Below are 25,583 nucleotides of genomic sequence, written 5' to 3'. Positions count from 1 at the left end.
AGCGCTGAAAGAAGCGTTTTACTGCTCTTGGGCCGATAACTAGTTCAGCATTTGTATGGGCCGAGTTTGCGGGCTGCCTTCTTGCGGCCTCGTGGGATTTGGAGACTGCATACTAGGCCGGTGCTGCACTGCTGCCTGAAAAGAGCCTGCCAGCCTGCGAGGCCATCGGATCAGCTGCATCTGCACGGGCTGTACCAGCCACACTGACAATGCCTCGCATGCCATGAGTCCATCCAAAATTGCACGGCATTTCGAGGTGCACCCCGCCGGCCTGACGTGACAGCACACATAACGGCCACTAGACCATCTACAGACGACTGGACTGACACATCTACAGTGGTTTTTCTTCGGAAAAATTCATTGCAAAATGTGTACACTAGCCGTGTCTACTGCCAATCCCTCCGTCTAAGGCCCTGTTTAGTTTCAAAGTTTTTTTTTTCAAACTTTCAACTTTTCATCACATCAAATTTTTTATACACACGTAACTTTTCTATCACATCGTACCAATTTTAACTTAACTTCCAAACTTAAGTGTAAACTAAACACAGCCTTAAAATAAATTTCATTTTCATCTATCTCGCACGTACTAATAAAAACCTATAATACATCTAATTTATCAAATTTCAATATAATTATTAATTTCTTCATCTACATACAATACAATTAATTATGTCATACTTTTATAAACTTCGATATAATAATTGCTAAAAACAAATTATTTAAAGACAAAAAAGAATAAAAAAATAAACTTATTTCGAGATTACTAGATTTGGCTACGTAGCCATATCTGTGCCACGAGTTTTTTTTTTTTTTTGAAGCAGTGCCACGAGGTTCAGTTGCTCCGTGGAGTTCTCCACCAGAGCAAAATTTGTGTCACATACGGACATACCTCGAAGAGAACCAGTCAAAGCGCGCAGGAGGCCGGGAGCCCGGGACAGCGTACTTTTATATCCCATCGCGGCATCGCGCGCCGCAATACTCACTCTCTGCATGTAACAGCAACACACTAATCGCACGCTGCTCCTCTCGATCGCATCGCAGGAAACAGATCGATCAGCTGCTCCCAGACCGGCGATCGGCCGCCGCCGCCATGATATCGTGGCACGAGCTGTACATGGTGCTGTCGGCGGTGGTGCCGCTGTACGTGGCGATGATGGTGGCGTACGGCTCCGTGCGGTGGTGGGGCGTCCTCACGCCGGAGCAGTGCTCCGGCATCAACCGCTTCGTCGCCGTCATCGCCGTCCCGCTCCTCTCCTTCCACTTCATCTCCTCCAGCGACCCCTACGCCATGAACCTCCGCTTCGTCGCCGCCGACACCCTGCAGAAGGTGCTCGTCCTCGCCGCGCTCGCCGCGTGGTCGCGCTTCCCCGCGCGCTTCGTCCCCCCGGCGTGGCCGCCGCTCGACTGCTCCATCACGCTCTTCTCCGTCTCCACCCTCCCCAACACGCTCGTCATGGGGATCCCGCTCCTCGTCTCCATGTACGGCCCTTACTCCGGCGACCTCATGGTCCAGATCGTCGTGCTCCAGTCCATCGTCTGGTACACGCTCCTGCTCTTCCTCTTCGAGTTCCGCGCCGCGCGGGTGCTCATCGCGGCGCAGTTCCCGGACACCGCGGCGTCCATCGCCGCCGTGCACGTCGACCCGGACGTGGTGTCGCTCGAGGGCAGCCAGGCGGAGGCGCACGCCGAGGTGGCGCCCGACGGGAGGCTGCGCATGGTCGTGTGCCGCTCGTCGGTGTCGAGGCGGTCCGCCGCCGCCGCCGCCACGCCGCGCGCGTCGAACCTGACCGGCGTGGAGATCTACTCGATCAGCTCGTCGCGGAACGCCACCCCGAGGGGCTCCACCTTCACCCTCGCCGACATCCCTGGTCACCAGCCGCCCAACAGCGCGCTGCGCGCGTCCAGCTTCGGCGCCGCGGACCTCTTCTCGCTGCACTCTTCGTCGAGGCAGCACACCCCGAGGCCGTCCAGCTTCGACGAGCACGCGGCGGCGCGGGCCAGAGCATCCGCGACCGTGGCTCCCACCAATGACCTCAAGGACACGCACATGATCGAGTGGAGCTCCGGCGCTTCCGCCGCGTCGGAGGTCACCGGCCTGCCGGTGTTCCGCAGCGGCCGGGAGACGCGCCGGCTTGTCCCCTCCGACGCGCCATCCATTGCCTCGTCGAGAGGTCAGTCTCCAACCTCCTCTTGATCAATCCAACAAACACCTTACATTATGTTCCTCAGTTATCCGACCGCCGCCGGGAGCGACGGGCGGGGAGCGCGCGGCGAGCTTCAACAAGGCCGTGGGCGGGCAGGACGAGCTAGCGAAGCTGGAGGCCGGCGCCAAGACGGAGCAGCAGACGACGGCGGTGACTACGACGACGAAGGGCGGCGGCGCAGCGGGCGCGGAGCGGGCGAGAGGGCAGCAGAACGCGCCGGCCGGCGTGATGCTGCGGCTCATCCTCACTACGGTTTGGCGCCGGCTGATCCGGAACCCCAACACGTACGCCAGCCTCATCGGCCTCACCTGGTCGCTCATCGCGTTCCGGTAAAGCAAGCTCACCTGGTCGATCAGTTCGCTGGAAATTGGATTCAGAATTTCTGATTGTTTGTCAGTTCAGCGTTGATGCTGTAATGGGCAATTTCGCATTGGTGCAGGTTCCACATCACGATGCCAATCATAGTAGCCAAATCAATCTCCATTCTCTCCGATGCAGGGTTAGGCATGGCCATGTTTAGCTTAGGTGAGTTCAGTTCCATCACCATCTGTTCTAGTACTGTATTTGGTTCAGAGAAGTGCAGATCTCTAAACTGAACCTTCCGTTCAGGATTGTTCATGGCCACGCAGCCGAAGATCATCGCCTGCGGCTACTCCGTCGCGGCGGCCAGCATGGGCGTCCGCTTCTTCTTCGGCCCCGCCATCATGGCCGCCGCGTCCGCCGCCGTCGGCATCCGAGGCACGCTCTTGCGTATCGCCATTGTTCAGGTGAGTCGATGTCTCGATGATCTCTGAAACTGCCTTGTATTTTTGGTTGGGTTTAAACGGTGAGCCAAATCAAGACGCTGATTACGAATGCACTGAATGTTTGTTAGGCCGCCCTGCCACAAGGAATTGTGCCATTTGTGTTCGCTAAGGAATACAACCTCCACGCTACCATCCTTTGCACTTTGTAAGTCAGCAGAGTTACCCTGAAAATTGCAAGTATTACATGACTGCAAACTGTTCAAGCCTTCAAGATTCTGAATGTATCAACATTTTCATCGCTTTCAGGGTCATATTTGGCATGCTAATAGCTCTCCCCATCACCTTGGTCTACTATATTATTCTTGGGCTACTATGAACTGATCAGGAACGGTAGTACAAAATCTTACACATGGCAAAGATCCGGATGGTGCAGAACCGTGGATGGACGACACATGTTCTAACGTATGTACCTACGCTTACGCTTGATTAGTCTAAACAAATTGTAATTCACTTTTTTCTTAGATGACTGTAAATCATTTCTGATCATGTGTGAACTGTTCGTGCAGTTGCAGCTGCTAACTTAGCATTGCTCAATGGAACTCCTTGGCTGAGAGCGGTAGATTTGAAGAGCTTACCATCTGATTGTTGCCGACTGCTGGACCAATGGAATAACTTAAGCGAAAACAACAGCTGAATCAATGTTTTTTTTTTGACTGAGCTGAATCAATGTTTTAGTTGTTCACTGCACATATCTCTTTCCGTGTTCTTCTGATTCGATCCTTGCAGACCTTTTTTTTTTTTTGGCCATTTGTAGTCTCGACTCTCAACAGAGGATTTTTGTAACTAGGGATTCCCCGCGCTTTGCTTCGGGAATTACTAAGTAATTTTCAATATTATTTTTTCGTTACAATTCAGCTAGGAGTAAAAAGAAAAAAAAATAATCAAATCTTAGGGCTTATCAATATTTACCATGAAACAAATGATATTCGCACTTTAATGTAGAACATGTTGATAAGTATATATTAAATAATATAAAAATGATAAAGAGATTTGTAAAACTATTGGGGAAATGATGTGAGAGGTGGTGATTGAATATGCTTTGCATGTTAATTTGTAGAATTAAATAGATTGCAGATGCTCTTTCATGCTTGCATGAGGTTGAATATGTAATTATTGTTAGTGGGTGATGATGTGGCATGGTTGCATGTTAAGCTTTAGAGATAGTGGGTTATAACTTTATAGAAAGTATAGATACTCCAGCAGAGTATATAAAAGTTGACTCGTAGTACTGAACGTTCAGTTGTTCAGAGATTAACCAAAAATGTTTGTTCTTTTCCGAGGCAAGCAGAACCACAAAATCTGTCGGTCAAGAGAGAGATAAAACAAAAACATGACTGGCTAATGATTGTTCAAAGCAAAAACAATGACAGGCTAAACTGAAGCTGATCTAGCAATAGTCAGCCCTCATGATCAACGACGAAGAACGACAGGTTTCAAAAGAAATAAAGCACTAAATTCTTGGCCACGCCGGCCCGGTGAAAAAAAAAAAGGTAAACAGTATCCAATTCCCATCGACGCTAATCTTCCCAAGCTCATTCTTCATCAATGTCCTACAAGATGGCTGTGACTTATCAGGTTTTTTTTATCAGTTGATCATGACAGCGACGAATCTTGTAGCATCCCTCTTGTGTTCTTGGCATGAGCACATGATCAGTGTGCATTTGGCGAGAACCAAGTCCCCCTGGAAGGGTTGTATCCGGACAAAGGCAAAGTGAAGATGCGAGCAGCCGCAGAAGTGCCGGCTTGCTGTCCAGTGGGAGCTGTGGCGACTCGCTCGCTGTGGAGTTGCAGCTGCAGCTGCAGCTGCAAGCTCGTTGACCTGAGCTGCTCAACCTGGAGCTGGAGGCGGTGGTTCTCCTCTTTCAGTTTGTTGAAGCATTCCTTCAGATAGGCGCACTCCATCTCCGTGGATTTCTGCTTCGACCTGAGCAGGTAGTAGCAACATCACACTTACTGTAGGTTTGTGAAGATTAATCTGAAAGGTATTACTAGTAATAGCATAACAGTCACTGGGGCGGATGATGAACTCTGAACTTGTTCTACACTGCTAACTGATTTGTACTGCTGTTTGTGAAAACTAGTAAGGGCTTTCTTACTGGAATCATTGGGTTCACATCCTCTACAGACACCGACATGTGGGGTAATAGAAAGGTGAGACCCACATAATAATGACTGTAAAGATAGTAACATTATGGTAGAGGATCTAAGGATTACACGGCGTAGAGCTGTGCAATGGTTCAGACATGAGTTTTTAAAATAAAAGGTTCAGAGTTTAGAATGGAAGTCTAGACCATTGCACGGCTCAATCTAGATTTATCACGTTAAAGAAAAACAAAGAGATTTATCTCTCTTTTTGTTAAAGGTGATATAAGCTTAACCTTCAGAACAAGAGAAAACCAGAACTAGAATTACGCATATATGTAAGAAAGAATGAGTATGACTGAACATTCTAATTAGTGAGAGCATTGAAAAAACTTCTAATTACCTTAACCTGCGGTTGCGGAACCAAGCATCCACCTGACTTATCCGAAGATTCAGTCGATCTGCCAACTCCTTCTTTTGTTTCTGAAAATGTTCCATTAATTTCCTAGAGCGTAAGTGACTGGTCTCCATTGACAATGAACAATCGAGCTACTAATTATTTGAAAAAAAAAAAACGGTCAAGGCAAGTACGAACTGCTCGACCTGTGTTTAGTTCAGTACAAGCAAGCATCATGAACTCTAGTATAGCATTGTAGCAATACAAAGACAAACACCAGTTGTATCCTTGTATTGCAAAATAAGAAGTTAACTAAATCTGTCTATACTTGTTTTAATTGGAGACTTTGAGAGAGCTTTGATCTTAACTAGGAAAAAAATGGTGATTGGGTGGGGTGGATTGAATTATCATGGCAGTCAATCAAACTTATGGAAAAGCACGCTATAATTAAGACTCCAAAGCGAACACAACTCGATATTAATTAACTGTGAACTTTTAAAATTATTAAATCATGAAAAAGCTATAACTCTCAAAAACTGAGTAGAATCATGTATAAGTTATAATCGAGGCTCCCAAACCATGTACGATTCAATATTGCTTAATTCTAATTTCTTATTAGATTACTGAAAAGATATAATTGGGGCTATAAATTGATAAACATCTTCCTTATCAATTTCTAATTTCATAATTCTAATCATAAAAATGATATATAGAGACTCAAAACAAAGTATAAGTTGATATAAGTTATTTATAAAGTCTTGAATTATTTTAAATCGTGAAAAATCTACAATTGAAATCTCTTAACATATGCAGTTTGATGCTTATCAATTCTGAATCTCTGTTAAACTAGCTAAATACCCATGCTTTGCTATAGGTAAAAGGAAAAAAAATACCATATTATTTTCTAAAATAAATAAAAGCATATTTTTCATGAAATATGTTATTCACATTCTCATATAGATAGGACTTATGTTATTCACATTTTCGTGTAGAGAAGACTTATGTTATTCACATTTTCATATAGAGAAGACTCATCTTGATTTAATTTTATATATGGCTATCCGATTAGTTGTTATCTAATATTAGAAAGTTCATAGCTTAATATCTAAAAGTTACAATGGTTATATATGGCTATCCATTGGAGTCCTTTTATACGAGTAAAGATTAATACAATACTGAATAGAAACTTAAAATTCTCAACTTAAGAAAATGGAAAATAACATAAGATTTCTTATTTAGGATGGACCTTATATATCATATTGCAACTAATTTCTTTTGAACTATAAATAAAAAATACTTAGAACTTTGAAAAAAAATATATATATTAACAAAATTCAAATAACCAATATTTGGTGTATTATTATTTTTTAATATTTATAATATTCACAATAATAACCTCTGCTTTACATATATTGGTGACTAGTGTGTAGTAACGTGTGATCTATCAAAACAAATATTCGATGAAAAATTCAAGCACATGCATATGGTTGTACAAAATACTAGTGATAAAGTTTAACTTGCTTGATCTAATGGTTTCTAAATCCATTCTTCACATATAGATCTAATTCCTAATCTACTATATTTCAAATATTAATGAACTAATAACTCGAAAGGCTGTGGTGATTTTAAATATTGAAAAAAGAAACATGCTTACGGAATCAACTGTGTGATTTACACGATAAAATTCATCAAGTTGCTTGGATTGCACCCTAGAAAGCCGCCTATGGTTGGAGCTATTGTGCCTAACACCGCCTCTCTCCTCCCCTTTCTGCACCTCCATGCTGCCACCTTGCTGCGGTAGCTCTTCTCTTGCATACGGGCGGTCCAAGTCCAAGTGGATACCCAGTTCTCTTGTGTTATTGTTGTTGCACCCACTACCACTACCACTACCACTACCACTACCGCCATCTGCATATACACATGCAAAAATTCACCCATACAACAATTTTGGTGGCATGGCGATAAAATGAAATTAATGTTTTGCGCGTGTTTGGTTGCATTATGAACTTACCAGAGAAGGGGTTGAGGGCATGACCAGGAACAGCAACGGAGAGCTTCAAGCTGGAAGGGCACTTCAGGATTCCCATAGGCTCCATCAATCGATTGCAAGGAACGTGGGGATCTGGTGGAAACGGATGAGTCCAAAGAGGAGCTAAGGAAGACGGCTAGGCGCATTGGTGAAGGAGAAGGTGGCTGGAGGGGTTGGTTTTATGGGAGGGTGCTGAGAGTTATACGTGGATGCACTTTATTTCTAGGTAAGAAATTATCCGTTGACGTTATGGTTCACTATTTTCATTCTTCAATTAATTCTCCTAAACTTGGGAGGTGATAGATATATCTTGTTTGGCTTGGATTAATATTATTTACTCATTTTATAATGAAGTTTTTAAGTAAAACAATCAGTGCCTAAAGGTGAACAACATACAAGTATGTCTATGTGAATGCAATTATTCTCTGGTGAAATAAAAGTGTGAAAATTTTTAAGTGGAGCTGTAATCATTGACTTATTAATATTGTTTTGAATTTTATAAATATTTAATTGCCAATTTTTGGCAATGACAAAAAAAATAGTCATGTGTTTGATTTGTAGAAAAAAAATGGTATTGCAAAGCAAGTGAATGTCAGCCAACTTTTGGTAGCAAAGCAAATGAAAATGTCTAGCCAACTTTGGTAAAAAAAAAAGGTAAGCAAATGTCTAGCCAACTTTTTGGTACAAAAAATTGGCAATGGCCAATTCTTGCCATTGCCGAAAAAAAAGAAGAAGAAGTGTGACCAAAAATGATTTGCATCTTCTCCTTTTGTCCCAAAAGGAGTAGAAAAACAATGCAATTGCAGCATTTTTTTTTACATTCCCTCTAGTTCTATAATTCTTAACGTTTTAGACAATAATACGGTATCTAAAATATATCTTTGACTATATTTTTATTATAATATATATAATAAATAAATACATTTTCACTTTTATTATAGTTATTTGTAAGACATATATATATATATATATATATATATATATATATATATATATATATATATATATATATATATATATATATATATATATATATATATATATATATATATATATATATATATATATATATATATATATATATATATATATATATATATAAAGTTATTGTTAGTCAAAGTTATAAAATTTAACCTCAACCTTGTTTAAAACATCAAATTATGGAACCGGAGGGGAGTAAAATAGTAGTGTAGGAAAAATGACTTGGATGTCCCTCGTAAAATAATGGGTGATTGGGCCATTGGGGTAAGGTGGAGAGAAATTTGATAAGAGTAGTTAGAGGAAAAGTAGTACTATATAATTTGAATTTTTCCCACAAAATTTGAATGATAGAGTTGCATTTTTTTTACGGACAGAGTATATATATATTAATCTAGAGAGAAATTTCATTTGTTCTCATGGAATAAAAGTAAGATGGCTTTTAAGAAATCAATAGAGATTATTTAACTTATACACACATGGATCTATATATCATAAACTTAATTTGCTTAAAAAGATCCTTCAATGAGATGATGTAGTGATTAATTTGATGCATCTGAGCATATCTATATTTTCGTTCCTATCCTTTTTTAGGGGTAGCTATAATGGCTATGCATATCTTTTCAATTCTATCCTTTTTTATGGGTAGCTATATTGGCTATGCTTCTTTTTTGGATGCATTAATTTTGCTCAACCTATTCATAAAACTAAAATAAAGTTTCAAGACGCGCCTAGAAATTTTTTTCTATGGGCGTGGTGTGTCTAGAAGTTGCCTACTTGCCTTCAAATGAAATGGGGGAAAAACGCCTAGACATGATACCAATCAACGAGTAACTCGTTTTACCTACTCAGTGTAAAATCCCATTGAGAGAGAGGGGGGGGGGGGGGGGGGAAGAAGGAAGGGAACCGTAAAGCCCATTTAAGCGGCTTCCCTCCTGCCATGACACAAGTGGGCCTTTGGCCTTATGGCCTTCTCCATCATGGGTCGTTTGGAGTTGGCTCGCACAAGGATCCCAACCGCAAGCAGGGCCTGAACCTAATCAAGGACAGTGCACAAAAAACTTAAGGTCAATAGGCCGCACCAACCTATTCCATGTGTTAGTATTCACATCCACTTCCTTTGATAGATTGTGACGGATTCGACTAGCTAGTCACCACTTATCGAGCAAATCCCTGCGACGGTGCATGCATACTGTCACCAGACACGTGCGTCCCATGACATCTCCGCCTCCTCTCGTATTGACTGCAAAATTTTACATATCATAGATAGAAACAACACTTCAAGATTCCCATAGGCTCCACCAATCGATTGCAAGGAAAACAAAGTCCTGGTGGAAAGGGATGGGTCGGAAGAAGAGCTAAGGTGAAGGAGAAGGTGGCTGAAGTGGTTGGCTTTATGGGAGGGTGCTGAGAGTTATACATGGATGCACTTTATTTCCGGGGGGAATGACCCGTTAGTGAAATGGTTCAATATTTTCTTTCTTCAATAAATTCTCCTAAATCTGGGAGGTGATAGATATCGTTTGGTTGGTTTGGATTAATATTATTTACTTGTTTTATAATGACAATTTTAAGTTGAACAATCAATGCCTAAAGGTGAACCACATGCAAGTATGTTTATGTGAATGCCATTATTCTTCAGTGAAATAAAAGTGTGGGTTATTTTTTAGTAGAATGGTAGTAATTACTGACTTATTAATATGTAATTTGTTTGGTTAGTACCCAAACCTAGCCAAGCCAAAATTTTAGAAATGCAAAAAAAATATAGTCATGTGTGATTTGTAGCAAAGAATTTGGCCATGCAAAGCAAGTGAATATCTAGCCAACTTTTTGGTAGCAAAGCAAGTAAATGTCTAGCCAACTTTTGTAAAAAATGGCAAGTGAATATCTAGCCAATTTTTGGTTAAAAAAATTCAATGGTCAATTATTGCCATTTCCAACAAATTGGAAAGGCGGAATGGTTATGAAACAAACATGCCCTAATTGTGCCTAGAAATAGAGGATAAAACGAACAAGCTCTTAAACGGCTTTCCCGGGCCACGCGTGGAAAACCCAAAGGTTAATGGGCCGCACCAAACCTATGTCACACTTTCACGCTGTGATAGATCGCGATTAGCGACCTGCCGCTAGGGGTGGAAAAAAAGCTCAGGCTCGTGAGCTCAGCTCGGGCTTGGCTCGAGCTTGGTTGGCTTGGCTCGGCTCGTAAGCCAAACGAGCCAAGCCCAAGCCTCCTTTTCAGCTCATTGCTGAAATGAGCCAAGCCGAGCTAGCTCGCGAGCCGCTTGTTTTGGCTCGCGAGCCTAAGCCATTATGTGTTTATATCGATTATTTTATTTTATATGGCGTTATTATTTGTCAACTTCAAATTTACCATTAAGATTTTGAAGGCTTGAATATATAAAGTTAATTTAATTTTACATGTTAATAATTTGTTCTTGTTTTTTTTAATAATTACAAAATATATATGAAGAGGTATTTCAACAGGAAGGCTTGCAAGCCAGCTCGAGCTGGCTCGAGCCAAGAAACGAGCCGAGCCGAGCTCAAGTTTTAGCTTGTTTTCCTAACCAAGCCGAGCCAAGCCAAGCCAAGTTTGTTGCGAGCCACTACAAGCCGAGCCGAGCTAGGCTTGGCTCGGCTCGTTTCCACCACTACCTGCCACTGAGCCAATCCTTGCGACGACACGCATCCCGTGACATCTCCTCCGCCGCCGACCCACGAGTCACTCACCAACGAGACTTTTGTGGTTGGCGATTTGCCGTCGTCTCAAACTCCAAATCTCCAATGCGGTGGGACAACTTAGCAAACATAACATAGGATAGGCTGTGTTTAGTGGGTACACCTAATGGGTGGGTGATCGCTCCCTCCTCTCCCCCCTTCCTCCTCCCCTTTTTCTCTTCCTACTACACCATAAATATTTAAATTTAAATTCAGAATTGAAACGGGTATGTGAACTTTTGACTTATAAACTTTGGGTCAATAAACTAATATTTGAATTCAAATTCAAATTTGAATCGGGTAGGTAAACTTTTGACTTATAAACTTTGGGTCTACAAACTTTAGGTGTATAAACTTTAGATGTATAGAAATACTATATATAAAAAATATTTGAATTCAAATTTAAATTTGAATCGGATATAATTCAAATTCAAATTTGAATCGGGTATGTAAACTTTTGACTTATAAACTCTGGGTCTATAAACTTTAGGTGTATAAACTTTAGATGTATCTAAATACTATATATAAAAAATATTTGAATTCAAATTCAAATTTGAATCGTATATATTTCAAATTCAAATTTGAATTGGGTATATAAACTTTTGATTTATAAACTTTGGGTCTATAAATTTTAGATGTATAAATTTTAAACGTATAGAAATACTATATATATCAAAAATATTTGAATTCAAATTTAAATTTAAATCGGATATATAAACTTTTGATTTATAAACTTTGGGTCTCTAAACTTTAGATGTGTAAACTTGAGGTGTACAAACTTTAAGTGCATAAATTTACTAAAATAGGAAAGTAATGCGGTGCCAAAAAAGGAAACTAGGTGGAGGGAGGGAATTGAATCGGATCGCCCCTAGCACTCAATCGCTAGGTAGCATTCCCGGTGTTTAGTTCGTGTGCTAATTTTTTTTTGAAGTATACAGACACACATTTGAAGTATTAAACGTAGACTAATAACAAAACAAATTACAGGTTCCGCATGTAAACTGCAAGACGAATTTATTAAGCCTAATTAATCCGTCATTAGCAAATATTTACCGTACCATCACATTGTCAAATCATGGCGTAATTAGGCTCAAAAGGTTCGTCTCGCGATTTACATGCAAACTGTGCAATTGATTTTTTTTTCCTTCCACATTTACTGCTCTATGCATGTGTCCAAACATTTGATGTGACGGAAAAGTTGAAAGTTTGAAGAAAAAATTTTGAATCTAAACACGGCCATACATGTAAAAACTGGGATGTATTATCTCTTTGTATTGACTGCAAAATTTTAGAATATATCATAGAAACAGTGTATGATTCTGTCATCAAAAGAAAGGAAATTTTACAGGATCGGTGATTGTCCCATCGAGGAAAAGACGAGGAACTAACCAGTCAGTTAGACAGTTGTTTGCTGTCAAAACACAAAACTGAAGGGGGAAAAATTTACAGTACAACAGAGGTTACCAAAACAACTTGTGGTATTATTAGTTGTAGACTCTTTATCATGGTTAAGACCGTCCTGATCTGGGATTCTCGTCTTCTGGGGAAGGGCATCTATACACATGCTGTTGTACTAACTCCGATCGATTCTGTGACCTTGACGGGAATCATCAGGTTTTCAGTTGAGCAACCTTTTCTGAGACCTCATCAGCTGTTTCGTCCATGCTCTCTGTAAGGGAATCCTCCTGCTGAGAAATAGACTATCTTATGTCAAAATTTTATTTTAAATCTTACGTAAATAAAAAATTAGATAGACTAGAACATATATTGTTTCCTTCCTCGACAAACAGGAACCGTCCTGACATGTGTGGTGCAGGAATGAGATACTACACTTACATCTCTGTCTTGCTTTGGTTTTTCACCAATACACTTGGAAGCGCTTATGCTTTCACTCTTCAACAAGCTCCGAGCACTCATGAGCGGTTTGCTAATGCCGTCTGTCACTGATGCATGGCATGGCTTCTCGCCTACATTCAGCTTTGCGTGGTACTCGTCATCTCCATGCTTGTTACCAATTGCTCTTTCCCTGAAAAAAGACGCAGAAAAATGTTAATTCCAAGGGCACAGAAGAGTGATTTTCAACTTATAGGTCTTCTGATTACTCCTGAGATGCGCATCACTCTTTTGTACTCTTGGAATTAACATTTTCTAGTTCTTGTTTGCCTTCTTCCCATCATTTTTCCTTTTCAAGGCATGTAAATGTAACATATTAACTATCCTGGCTTAATAAAAAGATACACAAATCCTATATGTATTCCTGAAAAAAGAACTCCTGAGATGCACAGAAAACATTGAACTCAATACCATGCCATCTAGTCATATGCTACATGCCTAAACAATCAATGCCCCTGCCTTGTTGGAATAAAAAACTTCCTTAAGAAGATGTTGGTAAAAGACAAACAATTCAGCTCAGAAGTCTCCAGTCGGAAAGGCTGATTCGCGATCAATCGCCAGGGCCAACTGGTAGCGATCAGTTCCCCCCTCCCTCCACCTGGTTTCCTTTTTTGGCACCGCATTACTTTCCTATTTTAGTAAATTTATGCACATAAAGTTTATACACCTCAAGTTTATACATCTAAAGTTTAGAGACCAAAAGTTTATAAGTCAAAAGTTTATATATCCGATTCAAATTTGAATTTGAATTCAAATATTTTTTATATATAGTATTTCTATACATCTAAAGTTTATAGACCTAAAGTTTATAGATCTAAAGTTTATAGACCTAAAGTTTATAAGTCAAAAGTTTATATACCCGTTTCAAATTTGAATTGAATTATATCTGATTTAAATTTGGATTTGAATTCAAATATTTTCTATATATAGTATTTCTATACATCTAAAGTTTATACACCTACTTTAGATCCAAAGTTTATAAGTCAAAAGTTTACATACCTGATTCAAATTTGAATTTGAATTCAAATTTTTTTATATATAATATTTCTTTACATAAATTTTTCTAACTTTTGTTTTTTAAAAACAATTTTGTGGTGTACTGTAGTAGGGAAGAGAAAAAAGGGAGGAGGAAGGGGGAGAAGAGGGACGTATAGGGGAGGGGGGTGCGGGTGATTGGTCCCAGCGATCACCCGCGCATTAGCAGTCCCCGTCTCCAGTTGCTATCTGGCTCACTACATATACAAAGACATATTTCAGGGGTGATTGTATATTACCTTGGTAAGGAAGCATTCTGCCGAAGCTGTGGACTGGATTTTTCACCCTTTGAAACTCCTTCCTCCAAATGAGCGAATTGACGCTTGAAGCGATCCACCCCACTGTCAAGATCCAACATATATAAACAGACATCAGAATTACCACTTGAATATGTCCTTGACCTAACGTGTAGCAATTTTTTTTGTGTGATTATTTAGCATAAGTCACTAATTTAATACAGCATATTGATTTATGTTTGTGGGATGCAACAATACAGAACAGTGAATTAGTTACCATAAAATATGCCAACAGGTGATCAACTTCGTAAAAGAAATACTGGAGTTACCTAGGATACATGAAACTCATCTGGTCTCCCCCGCGCAAATATTCTTGCAGCATATGGGGATGATACTCTAAAATCTAAAGAGATTTAACAAGTATATTAGTACAGTAAAGAGTCAAGTGGCAGCTCTGTCGTAATATTCACAAAAGAATTCATCAGTGGCACCTCTCGGTAAATTAATTCCCGGACATCATCTTTGGCCAATTTCCTCTTCTCGAACTCAAACTCAAGCTTTGAGATAGGCTGTGCTATTGGTTCGCGTTCAGAGTTTGCTAGCCCATTAAAGTAGGGGTCTGTCAGGGCCTTGAATAATAATTCCATATCTCAGTATTCAGGATAGCAATGTATCCAACATTTCAAAGCTGGAATGTCTTTACAATCAACATAAGTTGGCTGTGAACACTCCTACCTCTTCTGCACTTGGACGATCTTTGGGATCAAAAGCAAGAAGGCGTTCAAGCAAATGGAGAGCCATAGGATCCACACCTGGAAATTTTTTAGTAAAAGGAACCCGAGGCTTTTTCCTCATGTTGCTCAGGTATCGTCGAGCTTTCTCATTCCGTATCTGCAACCCATTCAATAAATGAATGTAAAGCACATCAATATGCATTATTTCTACAATTTACACCTCGTTTTTTTACAACAAATACATGGAAGAAAATAGAGTCTGTCCTTGTGCACTATGAATGCAATATGAAGTCGCTCAGGAAAATATACCACTCAAAACAGTACATTAATAACTATATGAACTATATGATTCACTGTTAGTGATTTTGGAGGAAATTTGTACAGAAATATGAAACAGAGGCTGATGCCAAGCTTAAATATTAAATATAGTTGCGAAGAATTCTGCATAAAGAAGTGAACACACAGACTAGTGAGGAGTCAATACATTGCACTTGAGTGAAGGCACAAGCTTGCAAGGATTGAATATACCTTAGCAAGGGATTCTGCTGAAGGAGTGCCAAGTAGATCAGTCATGAGATCCAATTGATGCACAACATTTTTCCCTGGAAAGAGTGGCTTTCCTGTAAGCAGCTCTGCAAATATACATCCTACACTCCAAATATCAATTGCAGGGGTGTACTGCAAAAGCCAATGACAAAATATAAATCAAGATATCACCTAATGCGACAATGTCTAAGAGAACATTCTCAAAACACTGTTGCTACATTGATCCAAACATATCATAGTAATATAACAATGTTGGAAGAAAAAATAATATAGCCATCACCATGTTAAATGGAAATTCCCTTACCTTTGAAAAAAAGGAGCCACACAACTCTGGGGCACGATACCATCTAGTTGCCACATAATCCTAGAACGAAGCATGGAAAATTCATTAGATGCCAAGATATGGCTGTTCATTGTTAAGAAATATCTTCTCAACATTAATAAATGCCTAACCGTCCAGAATATGGCTGATGGGGTATCGTTAAATGACACTCGGGCAAGGCCGAAATCGCAAACCTTCAGCTTGCAATCAGCATTGGCTAGAATATTCTTGGGCTTAAGATCCCGATGGAAAACACTTGCTGCAAAGAGAAACCAGAAAGTGAGCGTGTCAACCACATAAGCAAAAGAAATTACCGATTTCCTACTATATGGAATCTACTACCTGCATGAATGTACTTCATTCCCCGGAGCAGCTGATACAAGAAAAACTGGTGATGCTCTGGTGTGAGATCATCATTTGCTTTTATTACCTGATGGAGATCTGACTCCATTAGCTCAAAGATTACATAAATGTCCCTGAATTCCCTCCTTGAAGGAGGAAGCATTATGTGCTTGATCTCAACTATGTCTGGGTGACGCAGCAACCGGAGCAACTTAATCTCCCTAAGGATGCGGGTGGCATCAGAGACATGATCGAAAACATCATTGATCTTCTTGATCGCCACTCGCTCGCCGGTCTGGGTGTCGACAGCGGCAGCCACAACACCATAACTCCCTTTGCCAATGACTTCACTGACTTTATACCGGTTTGCTTCACCATATTCAGTGAAGAAGTCAGGTTCCTGGAATGGAAGAAGGTAAAGTTCACTATAGTAACAGTACTGAATGCTAGGTGGTATGAACGGGTTGATGACATATTTCTTGGGAACGAAACCTTGTGCCTTGAAAACACCCGGGTACAAACAATGTGATGTGCAACAGATAAGAAAAGGAACTTCAAGGGCATTAGGACTACTGTAAAATGTACTAAAGACATGCAGATTTAGATTGCATTAGATATGTAAATTAGATAGTGACCGAGCATCAATAAATTTTGCAATCTGATTCTTCCAAGTACAGTGACAAACCTTATCTGTACGCCCTTCCCCCCCCCCCCCCCCCCTTTTTTTTTCTGAAAGAACGAAAATAAATCTGTACATTGTGAAAAGTCAAAATAAAAGCAGCTGTTACTGAATTTTGGTTTTTCCCAAACGAGACAGAAGCAAGAAAAGCAGTAGGCCCCATTTTCCAATATGAACTACTGCCCGCAGAATTATGCCTTTAGTTTCCGTAAAGCTCTACCTTTATCTGGAATAAAGGGTTCCTGAATTGGCATACTTGGTTATCTTGGATTCATACTTAGTTATCCTGAATTGACATACTCGGTTATCTTGGATTCCTGAATTGACAGCACTCATGTAAGTACTATATCAGCATCACATCAGCAATGATTCCGCGCGTTGGCTTATGTAAGCATGTGAATGAACATGCCATGGATTGCAAACGTATCGTTCAAATGAGAGATGGAACCAGATCCACACTAACCGGCAACAACGCAATCTCATGAAACAGAGATCGCAACTCCATGTAGAGCATTTACCATTCATTCATGCAGTAAACAGTTACTACTAGTAAATAACAGTTCAGAGGAATCCAAGAAACCACAAGAATCCAAGAAAAGCATTCAGGGGAGAAGAGAAGAGAAGGCCATCCCCACCTTCTTGCTCGGATCCATGCGTCGCGGCTCCGTGCGCACCGGCAGGTGCGTGCCCGCGTCCTCCGACACCAACGCAATGTACTCCTCGGGGTCGGACTCGGGGCCCTCGTGGACCTCCTCCCACCCGTCGCCCTCCGCGTCCTCTCGCCGCGGGTCGTGGAGATCCTTGACGGTGTCGTCACCGGTGGTGGTCAGATGGAAGGAAGAGGAGGAGACGCGGCGGGAGCGGTGGTGACGGAGCCAGCGTAGGATGGAGCGGGCGCGGCCGCCCATAAACCGGCCCTCGTGCGGTGGTGGTCGAGCATCGGGGACGCCGCGCGCGCCGCGCGCGCGGGGGGGGGGGGGGGGGGGGGGGGGCGGGATGCCTGTGCAGCCTGGGGACGCCCGCTCGCCGCGGGAGCGTGTCTCGCGGCCTCCACGGGGCAGGGCAGCAGCGGCAGCGAGCGAGGCGCGCGGGGAGAAGGAGATCGTACTACTAGACCACCGTGGCGCGGCGTGGCGTGGCGTGGCGTGGCGCGGCGCGCGCGGGGGGGAAATGCTCTGGCGGTTTGGCTTCGCGGCGCCGGTGCGGTTTGTGATGGGGGTGGTGGTGGTGGTGCGGGGGTGGGAAGAGCACGGGAATTAACTGGCGAGCACGTCGCCGCCGTTTCTTGCTGTGTGTGTATGGCACGCCAACTAACCTGTGCCCGGTAGCATGGGAAACCGTTGTTTTTCTTCTTTTTTTTTTCCCTTTCCGTCTGTTTTCAAACCCTCCTGCATGGAGTAGTGTAGTAGCGTTGCATGATGATGCGTATAGCGATTATTCTTTAAACAGCAAGAATAATACTCCTTAAGTCTTAATATGATGTTATTGTTTTTTTATAATTTATTTTAATTTAGTATAAATATGTAAATGAATTAAAATTATACTTTTTTATGATAAAACAAGTCACAACAAAATAAATAATTTTTTTGAGGAAACAATAATAAATAACTAGCATGGTGGCCCGTGCAAATTTCGCGGCTAGCATCTTTATATTTTCTCATATAATAGCATATATGTTTTCTCATTATATTATTCAAATATATTAAAATAACAACATAATTTTAAATTTTGCAATAACTTTACAAAACTACTAATGTGTAATATTCATATTATATTTTATATACATGTTAGTTATTAATTATTTTTAATATCAAATTTTAGTTATTTGTAAATTATATATATTCCTATATGGACTCTAGACTCGTCTTTTAATATTTCTTTTTTTTTAATTCCGAATTTCCTGTAAATTGTATTTCTATATAGCCTATATGCTCTTCTTCTAATATTATTTATTTTTATTTCTGAATTTTCATATTATATTTTATATACGTGTTAGTTATTAATTATTTTTAATATCAAATTTTAGTTATTTGTCAATTATATATATTCCTATATGGACTCTAGACTCGTCTTTTAATATTTTTGTTAATTTCGAATTTTCTGTAAATTGTATTTCTATATAGACTCTATGCTTTTCTTCCAATATTATTTATTTTTATTTCTGAATTTTTATTACTTCTAATTGTATTTCTATGTGGACTTTAAACTCATCTTTCAATATTCTTTAATTTTTAATTTCAAATTTCAGTTACTTCTAAATTGTATTCCTATATTTGTAATCCTATATTGACCTTAAACTCTTCTTCCCATGTTTTTCTTAATTTTGAATTTTTGTTATTTATAAATTGTATTTTTATATGGACTCTAAACTCTACTTTTAATTTTATTATGTTTATTCCAAATTTTAGTTAGTTTTAAATTCCTATATGAACTCTATACTCTACTTCTAATATTCCTTATTTTTAATTCCGAATTTCTATTTTTTTCTTAATTGTATTTCTATATGGACTCTATACTCTACTTCTAATATTCCTTATTTTTATTTCCGAATTTCTATTATTTCCTAATTGTATTTCTCTATTCCTTATTTTTATTTCCGAATTTCAGTTATTTCCTAATTGTATTTCTATATGGACTGTATCCTCTACTTCTAATATTCCTTATTTTTAATTCCGAATTCCAGTTATGTCATAATTGTATTTCTATATGGACTCTAGTCTCCTCTTCTAATATTACTTATTTTTTAATTCCGAATTTTAGTTATTTCCTAATTGTATTTCTATATGGACTCTATCCTCTACTTCTAATATTCCTTATTTTTAATTCCGAATTTCAGTTATTTCCTAATTATATTTCTATATGGACTCTAGTCTCCTCTTTTAGTATCCCTTATTTTTTAATTCCGAATTTCACTTATTTCCTAATTGTATTTCTATATGGACTCTAGTCTCCTCTTCTAATATTCCTTATTTTTTAATTTCGAATTTCAACTATTTCTAAATTGTATTTCTATATGACTCTACCTTTTCTTTTTCTCCGATTAATGTGAGAATTTCTAGGCCATGAGAGCGAACGTGGAGGCTCCTTTTTCTATTTCTTTAATAATATAATAGATATTTATATTTTTTAAAGAAATAAAATAAATGGTTAAACGTTATGCGAAAACTCAACGACATATTATATTTTGGGATGAAAAGATGACATACTATCATTAGTCATGACATTAGTACCTGATTGTTGCAGTCTGATAGCTTATTTATCATTAATCATGGCAAGTCCGGTTTTTCTCTACTACCTGATGTTCATGACAAGTCCCTGTTGGCTGTTGCAATCATTGTAGTTGTGCCAGATGGGATAATATATTAGCAGTTTGCTAATGACAGAGTAGTGACGTTGTTTTCATACATAGAGAAATCCCTAGGGAACATGGCACCCTGCCGGCTCCCTTCGCAACTTGGTGACACCGACCGCACAAGTTTCAGCTGTCACCATCTCTTGGGCCGCATGTTGGCGGAGAAAGGCAGCCCAGCCGTCTTCTAGTTGAAACTAAAAGGCCCAGCACAACTCATCCCGCACGGTTTCGCTGATGAATCGTTGCGGGTTGCCGCTTTGGACACCGCCTAGGCGCCTACTCCACGCGCCGTCGGATTCCTGCCCGGAACTAGCTCGATCTCACTCGTTGTCGCTGGTGACTTGTGCCGGCTTGGCTAAGATCAAGTTTAGTAGAGCCACTCCTAGCTTAAAATCATCTATAATTAATTTAATAGCCAATACATATAATAGTTATATGCAAATATACACCACACTATTGATATATAATTTCTCATGTTATATACACATTACGTTTTATGTTTTATATATGTATGTATATAGTTGATTTATAGTATACTATTGTATAACCTGCTCTGCTCGATCTCATCTCGGTGATCCCATACTTGGCACGTACACGTGCCCTCTTGATGACATAAACAAAGAGCAGACAGCTTGTGTGCGCTTGTCTAGGTAGAAAAAAAGGGATCCGATCGATCCGAAGAGCATGGTGAAAAGCACGCTATTACCAGTACCACCACTGTTCGTTTCGTTTGTTGGGTTTCGGTCATCGCCCCACACATGTCGCGCATGCATGGTTGTCGCCGCGACACGTGCCGGCGCGCGCACCTCCCTCTCCGCACCTTAACTCCTTCGCTCTCCGCCCACTTCCCCATCACGCGCGAGCGCTGCCATCCTCTCCTCCTAGCTAGGTCGATCGACGTCGAGAATGGCAGATCGGCAGCAGCAGCACGCGCACGGCGAGGGCCGGACGGCGGCGCAGCGCCTCGGGTACGCGCCCGCGGCGTCGGCGGACTCGCCGTCGACGACGCTGCTCCGGCGGGTGCAGACGCACGCGCCGAACTCCACCCAGGTGGTCGGCTTCCTCACGCTGGCCGTCTCCGGCGCCGTCCTCCTGCTCCTGACCGGGCTCACGCTCACCGGCGCCGTCGTGGCGCTCATCTTCCTGGGGCCGATCGCGCTGCTCACCAGCCCCATCTGGGTGCCCGTCGCCGTCGCGCTCTTCGTGCTCGCCGCGGCCGCGCTCTCCGCCTGCGCCTTCGTCGTCGTCGCCGTCGCCGCCGGCACGTGGATGTACCGCTACTTCACGGGGAGGCACCCCGTCGGCGCCGACCGGGTGGACTACGCGCGCAGCCGGATCGCCGACACGGCTAGCCACGTCAAGGACTACGCGCGCGAGTACGGCGGCTACCTGCATAGCCGGGCCAAGGATGCCGCGCCCGGCGCGTAAGCCGCCCGCGCGCGCCACATGTGTGTCGGTGTGTGGCATGCAGCTTAGATGTGATCGTTCTTCTTCGGTGTGTTTGTGTTGTCGATTTCCTCACTTCTTCTGTAGGCTACTTTAATTTGGTATTTTGATCTTCTTCTTCTCTGGATCGTACGTCACTCGGGTTGTATTTAGTTTGGATCATAAGACGTCGCACCGGGCTGAATTGATCTTCGTCATTTGGCCTGATTCGATCTCGCAATGGTCGATCGCAATTCCTCCCAGCTCGAGGTTACGCTCAATGACGACTCTTTGCGTGTGAGATGTGACCTAGCTAGAAAAGTCCAAAATTTTATCGTTTTCGCAAAGCAAAAGATGTGAAGAAGCAAACGGCACAGCATTAAACAAGCAAGAAGTTAACCAAACAATCTGAATTGGAAGCGGTTTTGATATGTTTTTTCAGTTGGGACTGGAGGCGAGCGGCGCCACAAACCAAATTCTGCCTCACCAAATGAGCTGAGATCAGCGTGCAACGGCGCAACCAGTTCCGTGCAACAGTCGAAGATGCATTCAGAGATCAGTGCGCCCACCAGTTCCAGTCGAGCAGAGGGCATCCGCCATGCCGGCAACAACACCGAACCATCGCATCACGAACCGCCGTGAAGACCGAAGAAGAAACAGGGAGACAGGGTAGAGATAGGAGAGGAGGGGATGACACGTGGGGCCTATTCTTGTAAAACTTTTGTGATGACTAGGCTGCCGCGAGGATACCAAGTACTCCGTAAATCAAAACCGCCATCTAAACAATGAGGTAGTTTTGAACGATTTTAACAGGGGAACGGCTAATGGGCGATCGATCTGAACGATCGATCCCCATCCCTGTACACTCCTCTCCCCGCTTCCTCCCTCCCCTTCTTTTTCTTGCTACACCATAAATTTTTAAAAAAATTAAAAAATAAAGTTGGAAAAATCTATGTATAAAAATATTATATATATAAAAAAAATTTGAATTTAAATTCAAATTTGAAACGGGTATGTAAACTTTTGACTTATAAACTTTGGGTCTATAAACTTTAAGTGTGTAAACTTTAGATGTATAGAAATACTATATACAAAAAATATTTGAATTCAAATTTGAATCGGGTACATAAATTTTTGACTTATAAACTTTGAGTCTATAAACTTTAGGTGTATAAACTTTAGATGTATAGAAATACTATATATAAAAAATATTTGAATTCAAATTCAAATTTGAATTGAGTATATAAACTTTTGACTTATAAACATTCGCTCTACAAACTTTAGATGGATAAACTTTAGATATGTAAATTTTAGGTGTATAAACTTAATAAAAGAGGAAAAGAAAAAAATGAAAAAAAAAACGATCACTGCCAGCGATCAATCGCTCGTTAGGACTTTCGTTTTAACAGTTGGAGAATCAATATATCAGGCTTGACTGATTGAGGGGGGGGGCTAATGGGCAATCGATCGCCAGGGCGATCGCCCAGCGATTAGATCCGCCCCCCTCCCCCTATAGGCAATACCTCCTCCCTCTTCTCCCCCTTTCTCCTCCCCTTCTTCTCTCGGGAATGCTAATGGGCGGGTGATCGCTCCCCCGTCCGCCCAGCGATCACTCGCCCGCTCCCTCCTCTATACTACTCCTCTCCTCCCTTCTCTTCATACTATAGTAAACCACAAAAAAAATAAAAAAAACAAAAAGTTAGAAAAATTTATGTATAGAAATACTATGTATAAAAAATTTGAATTCAAATTCAAATTTGAATCGAGTATGTAAACTTTTGACTTATAAACTTTGGGTCTATAAACTTTAGGTGTATAAACTTTAGATGTATAGAAATACTATATATAGAAAATATTTGAATTCAAATTCAAATTTGAATCGGGTATATAAACTTTAGGTCTATAAACTTTATGTCTATAAACTTTAGGTGTATAAACTTTAGATATATAGAAATACTATATATGAAAAATATTTGAATTCAAATTTGAATCGGATATTTGAATTCAAATTCAAATTTGAATAAGATATAATTCAAATTCAAATTTGAATCAGATATATAAACTTTAGGTCTATAAACATTAGGTCTATAAACTTTAGATGTATAGAAATATTATATATAAAAAATATTTGAATTCAAATTCAAATTTGAATCGGATATATAAACTTTTGACTTATAAACTTTTGGTCTCTAAACTTTAGATGTGTAAACTTGAGGTATATAAACTTTAGGCGTATAAATTTACTAAAATAGGAAAGTAATAAGGTGCCAAAAAAGGAAACCAGGTGGAGGGAGGGAAGGGGGAGGGGGGGTAGCGAATCTGATCGCTACCCCCATTGGCAGGGCGATCGATCGCCCATTAGGACTGCCCTTCTTCTCTTCCTACTACAGTGCACCACACAATTTTTTTTTAAAAAATAAAAGGTTAGAAAAATTTATGTATAGAAATACTATATAAAAAAATTTGAATTCAAATTCAAATTTGAATCAGTTATTTTAACTTTTGGCTTATAAAATTCAAATTCAAATTTGAATCAGGTATGTAAACTTTTGCCTTATAAACTTTAGATCTATAAACTTTAGGTGTATAAACTTTAGATGCATAAAAATATTATATATAGAAAATATTTGAATTCAAATTCAAATTTGAATCAAATATAATTCAAATTCAAATTTGAAACGGGTATGTAAACTTTTGACTTATAAACTTTGGGTCTATATACTTTAGGTGTATAAACTTTAGATGTATAGAAATACTATATATAAAAAAATTTTTGAATCGGATATATAAACTTTTGACTAATAAACTTTGGGTCTCTAAACTTTAGATGTGTAAACTTGAGGTGTATGGCAATGTTTGGCTAATGGGAAATAGAAATGATTTCCCACCCACAAAAATACATCTTTAAATCCTAACCATTCATTCTCCATCTTTCATTTAATCCTAACCCTTCATTCATTTCCCAATTCCAATCCCACCCTCCATTTCCCATTATCCAAACACACCTTATAAACTTTAGGTGCATAAATTTGCTAAGATAGAAAAGTAATGCGGTGCCAAAAAAGGAAACCAGTTGGAGGGAGAGAGAGGGGGAGGGGGGAGGAGATCTGATCGCTACCCGATGGGTCGGGCGATCGATCACCCATTAGAGCAGGTACAATAACGTGATTAAGCTGGCTCCAAATTTTCTCTCACCTTCCCAATCCTAGATTAAGCTAGCAAAATTGAAGAGAGAGAAACGAGCAGGCGCTTAACTTGGCGCCGGGCGCTAGCGCTTCATCCGACGCCGTATCGCTCGCATGCAGCCCACGAAGGCTTTTAACGCTCGCATGCAACTCACTACAGCTGGTATATTCCTACACGTATTTAATGCTTCTGTGCTTTAACCAAGGCAGCTTATAGCCAACTTATAGCTAGCTTGTTGTATGAGTTGGCTCTTAAGTTAGCTCTACCTCAGTTGACAAAATTTTGGAGATATCTGCTAGCTACACTATTGACTTTCGCTGATTGATAGATAAAAATCAGATCAAGGGAGTCTTACTAGACTTTTTCCTTGAGAAACCAGCAAAACTAATTCCTCAGTCCACCACGCTGCATCCTTTTAAGACTCCCGTGGTAGCCAGCTATGGGTCATAAAACGCTCAACAATGTCCAGCTATGGGTCTGTAAGCGGGCTCTAAATTAATGTGGAATATGTAGGTATGCACGAATCCACTTGGGTGTTAAATAAGGGTCCTCGAAAACGGAACAGTCCATTAGCACGTGATTAATTAAGTATTAGCTGTTTTTTAAATAAATTAATCAATAT

General features: G+C 40.5%; 4 protein-coding genes across 5 annotated transcripts; 2 read left to right on the top strand and 2 right to left on the bottom strand.

Moving 5' to 3' along the window:
* The first annotated feature begins 934 nt into the window (after positions 1–934).
* LOC9270681 (probable auxin efflux carrier component 3b) lies at positions 935–3,864 on the top strand. The gene is made up of 7 exons (XM_015783404.3): positions 935–2,171; positions 2,230–2,533; positions 2,644–2,729; positions 2,814–2,971; positions 3,079–3,155; positions 3,257–3,412; positions 3,517–3,864. The coding sequence occupies exons 1-6, from the start codon at positions 1,091–1,093 to the stop codon at positions 3,324–3,326; spliced, it is 1,776 nt and encodes a 591-aa protein (XP_015638890.1). The 5' UTR covers positions 935–1,090; the 3' UTR covers positions 3,327–3,412; positions 3,517–3,864.
* Positions 3,865–4,660: 796 nt separating this feature from the next.
* LOC107275455 (homeobox-leucine zipper protein HOX3) lies at positions 4,661–7,585 on the bottom strand. Its single transcript, XM_015783212.1, has 4 exons — positions 7,501–7,585; positions 7,144–7,397; positions 5,496–5,575; positions 4,661–4,934 (listed from the first exon to the last, which is right to left on the bottom strand). Exons 1-4 carry the CDS (start codon positions 7,583–7,585, stop codon positions 4,661–4,663), a joined length of 693 nt encoding a protein of 230 aa, XP_015638698.1.
* Positions 7,586–12,454: 4,869 nt separating this feature from the next.
* On the bottom strand, positions 12,455–18,079 carry LOC4339697 (mitogen-activated protein kinase 17-like). 2 transcript variants are annotated; one of them, NM_001420890.1, is made up of 11 exons: positions 17,634–17,965; positions 16,320–16,719; positions 16,109–16,236; positions 15,960–16,019; positions 15,638–15,787; positions 15,111–15,266; positions 14,867–15,004; positions 14,705–14,778; positions 14,379–14,480; positions 13,048–13,237; positions 12,455–12,899 (listed from the first exon to the last, which is right to left on the bottom strand). In NM_001420890.1, exons 1-11 carry the CDS (start codon positions 17,904–17,906, stop codon positions 12,822–12,824), a joined length of 1,749 nt encoding a protein of 582 aa, NP_001407819.1. In that variant the 5' UTR covers positions 17,907–17,965; the 3' UTR covers positions 12,455–12,821. The 2 variants fall into 2 exon arrangements, with proteins under 2 accessions (NP_001407819.1, XP_015637400.1); XM_015781914.3 differs by having other exon boundaries at positions 12,486–12,896; positions 17,634–18,079.
* Positions 18,080–21,201: 3,122 nt separating this feature from the next.
* On the top strand, positions 21,202–22,056 carry LOC4339696 (oleosin G). The gene has a single exon (XM_015781915.3). It carries the CDS (start codon positions 21,257–21,259, stop codon positions 21,776–21,778), a length of 522 nt encoding a protein of 173 aa, XP_015637401.1. The 5' UTR covers positions 21,202–21,256; the 3' UTR covers positions 21,779–22,056.
* Positions 22,057–25,583: the final 3,527 nt, after the last annotated feature.

The sequence above is a fragment of the Oryza sativa genome, chromosome 5 (genome assembly GCF_034140825.1).
Source record: "Oryza sativa Japonica Group chromosome 5, ASM3414082v1".
In the NCBI taxonomy this organism is placed as follows: domain Eukaryota; kingdom Viridiplantae; phylum Streptophyta; class Magnoliopsida; order Poales; family Poaceae; genus Oryza; species Oryza sativa.
The sequence above is the reverse complement of the archived record's forward strand: the minus strand, read 5'-3'. Positions and strand labels throughout refer to the sequence as shown.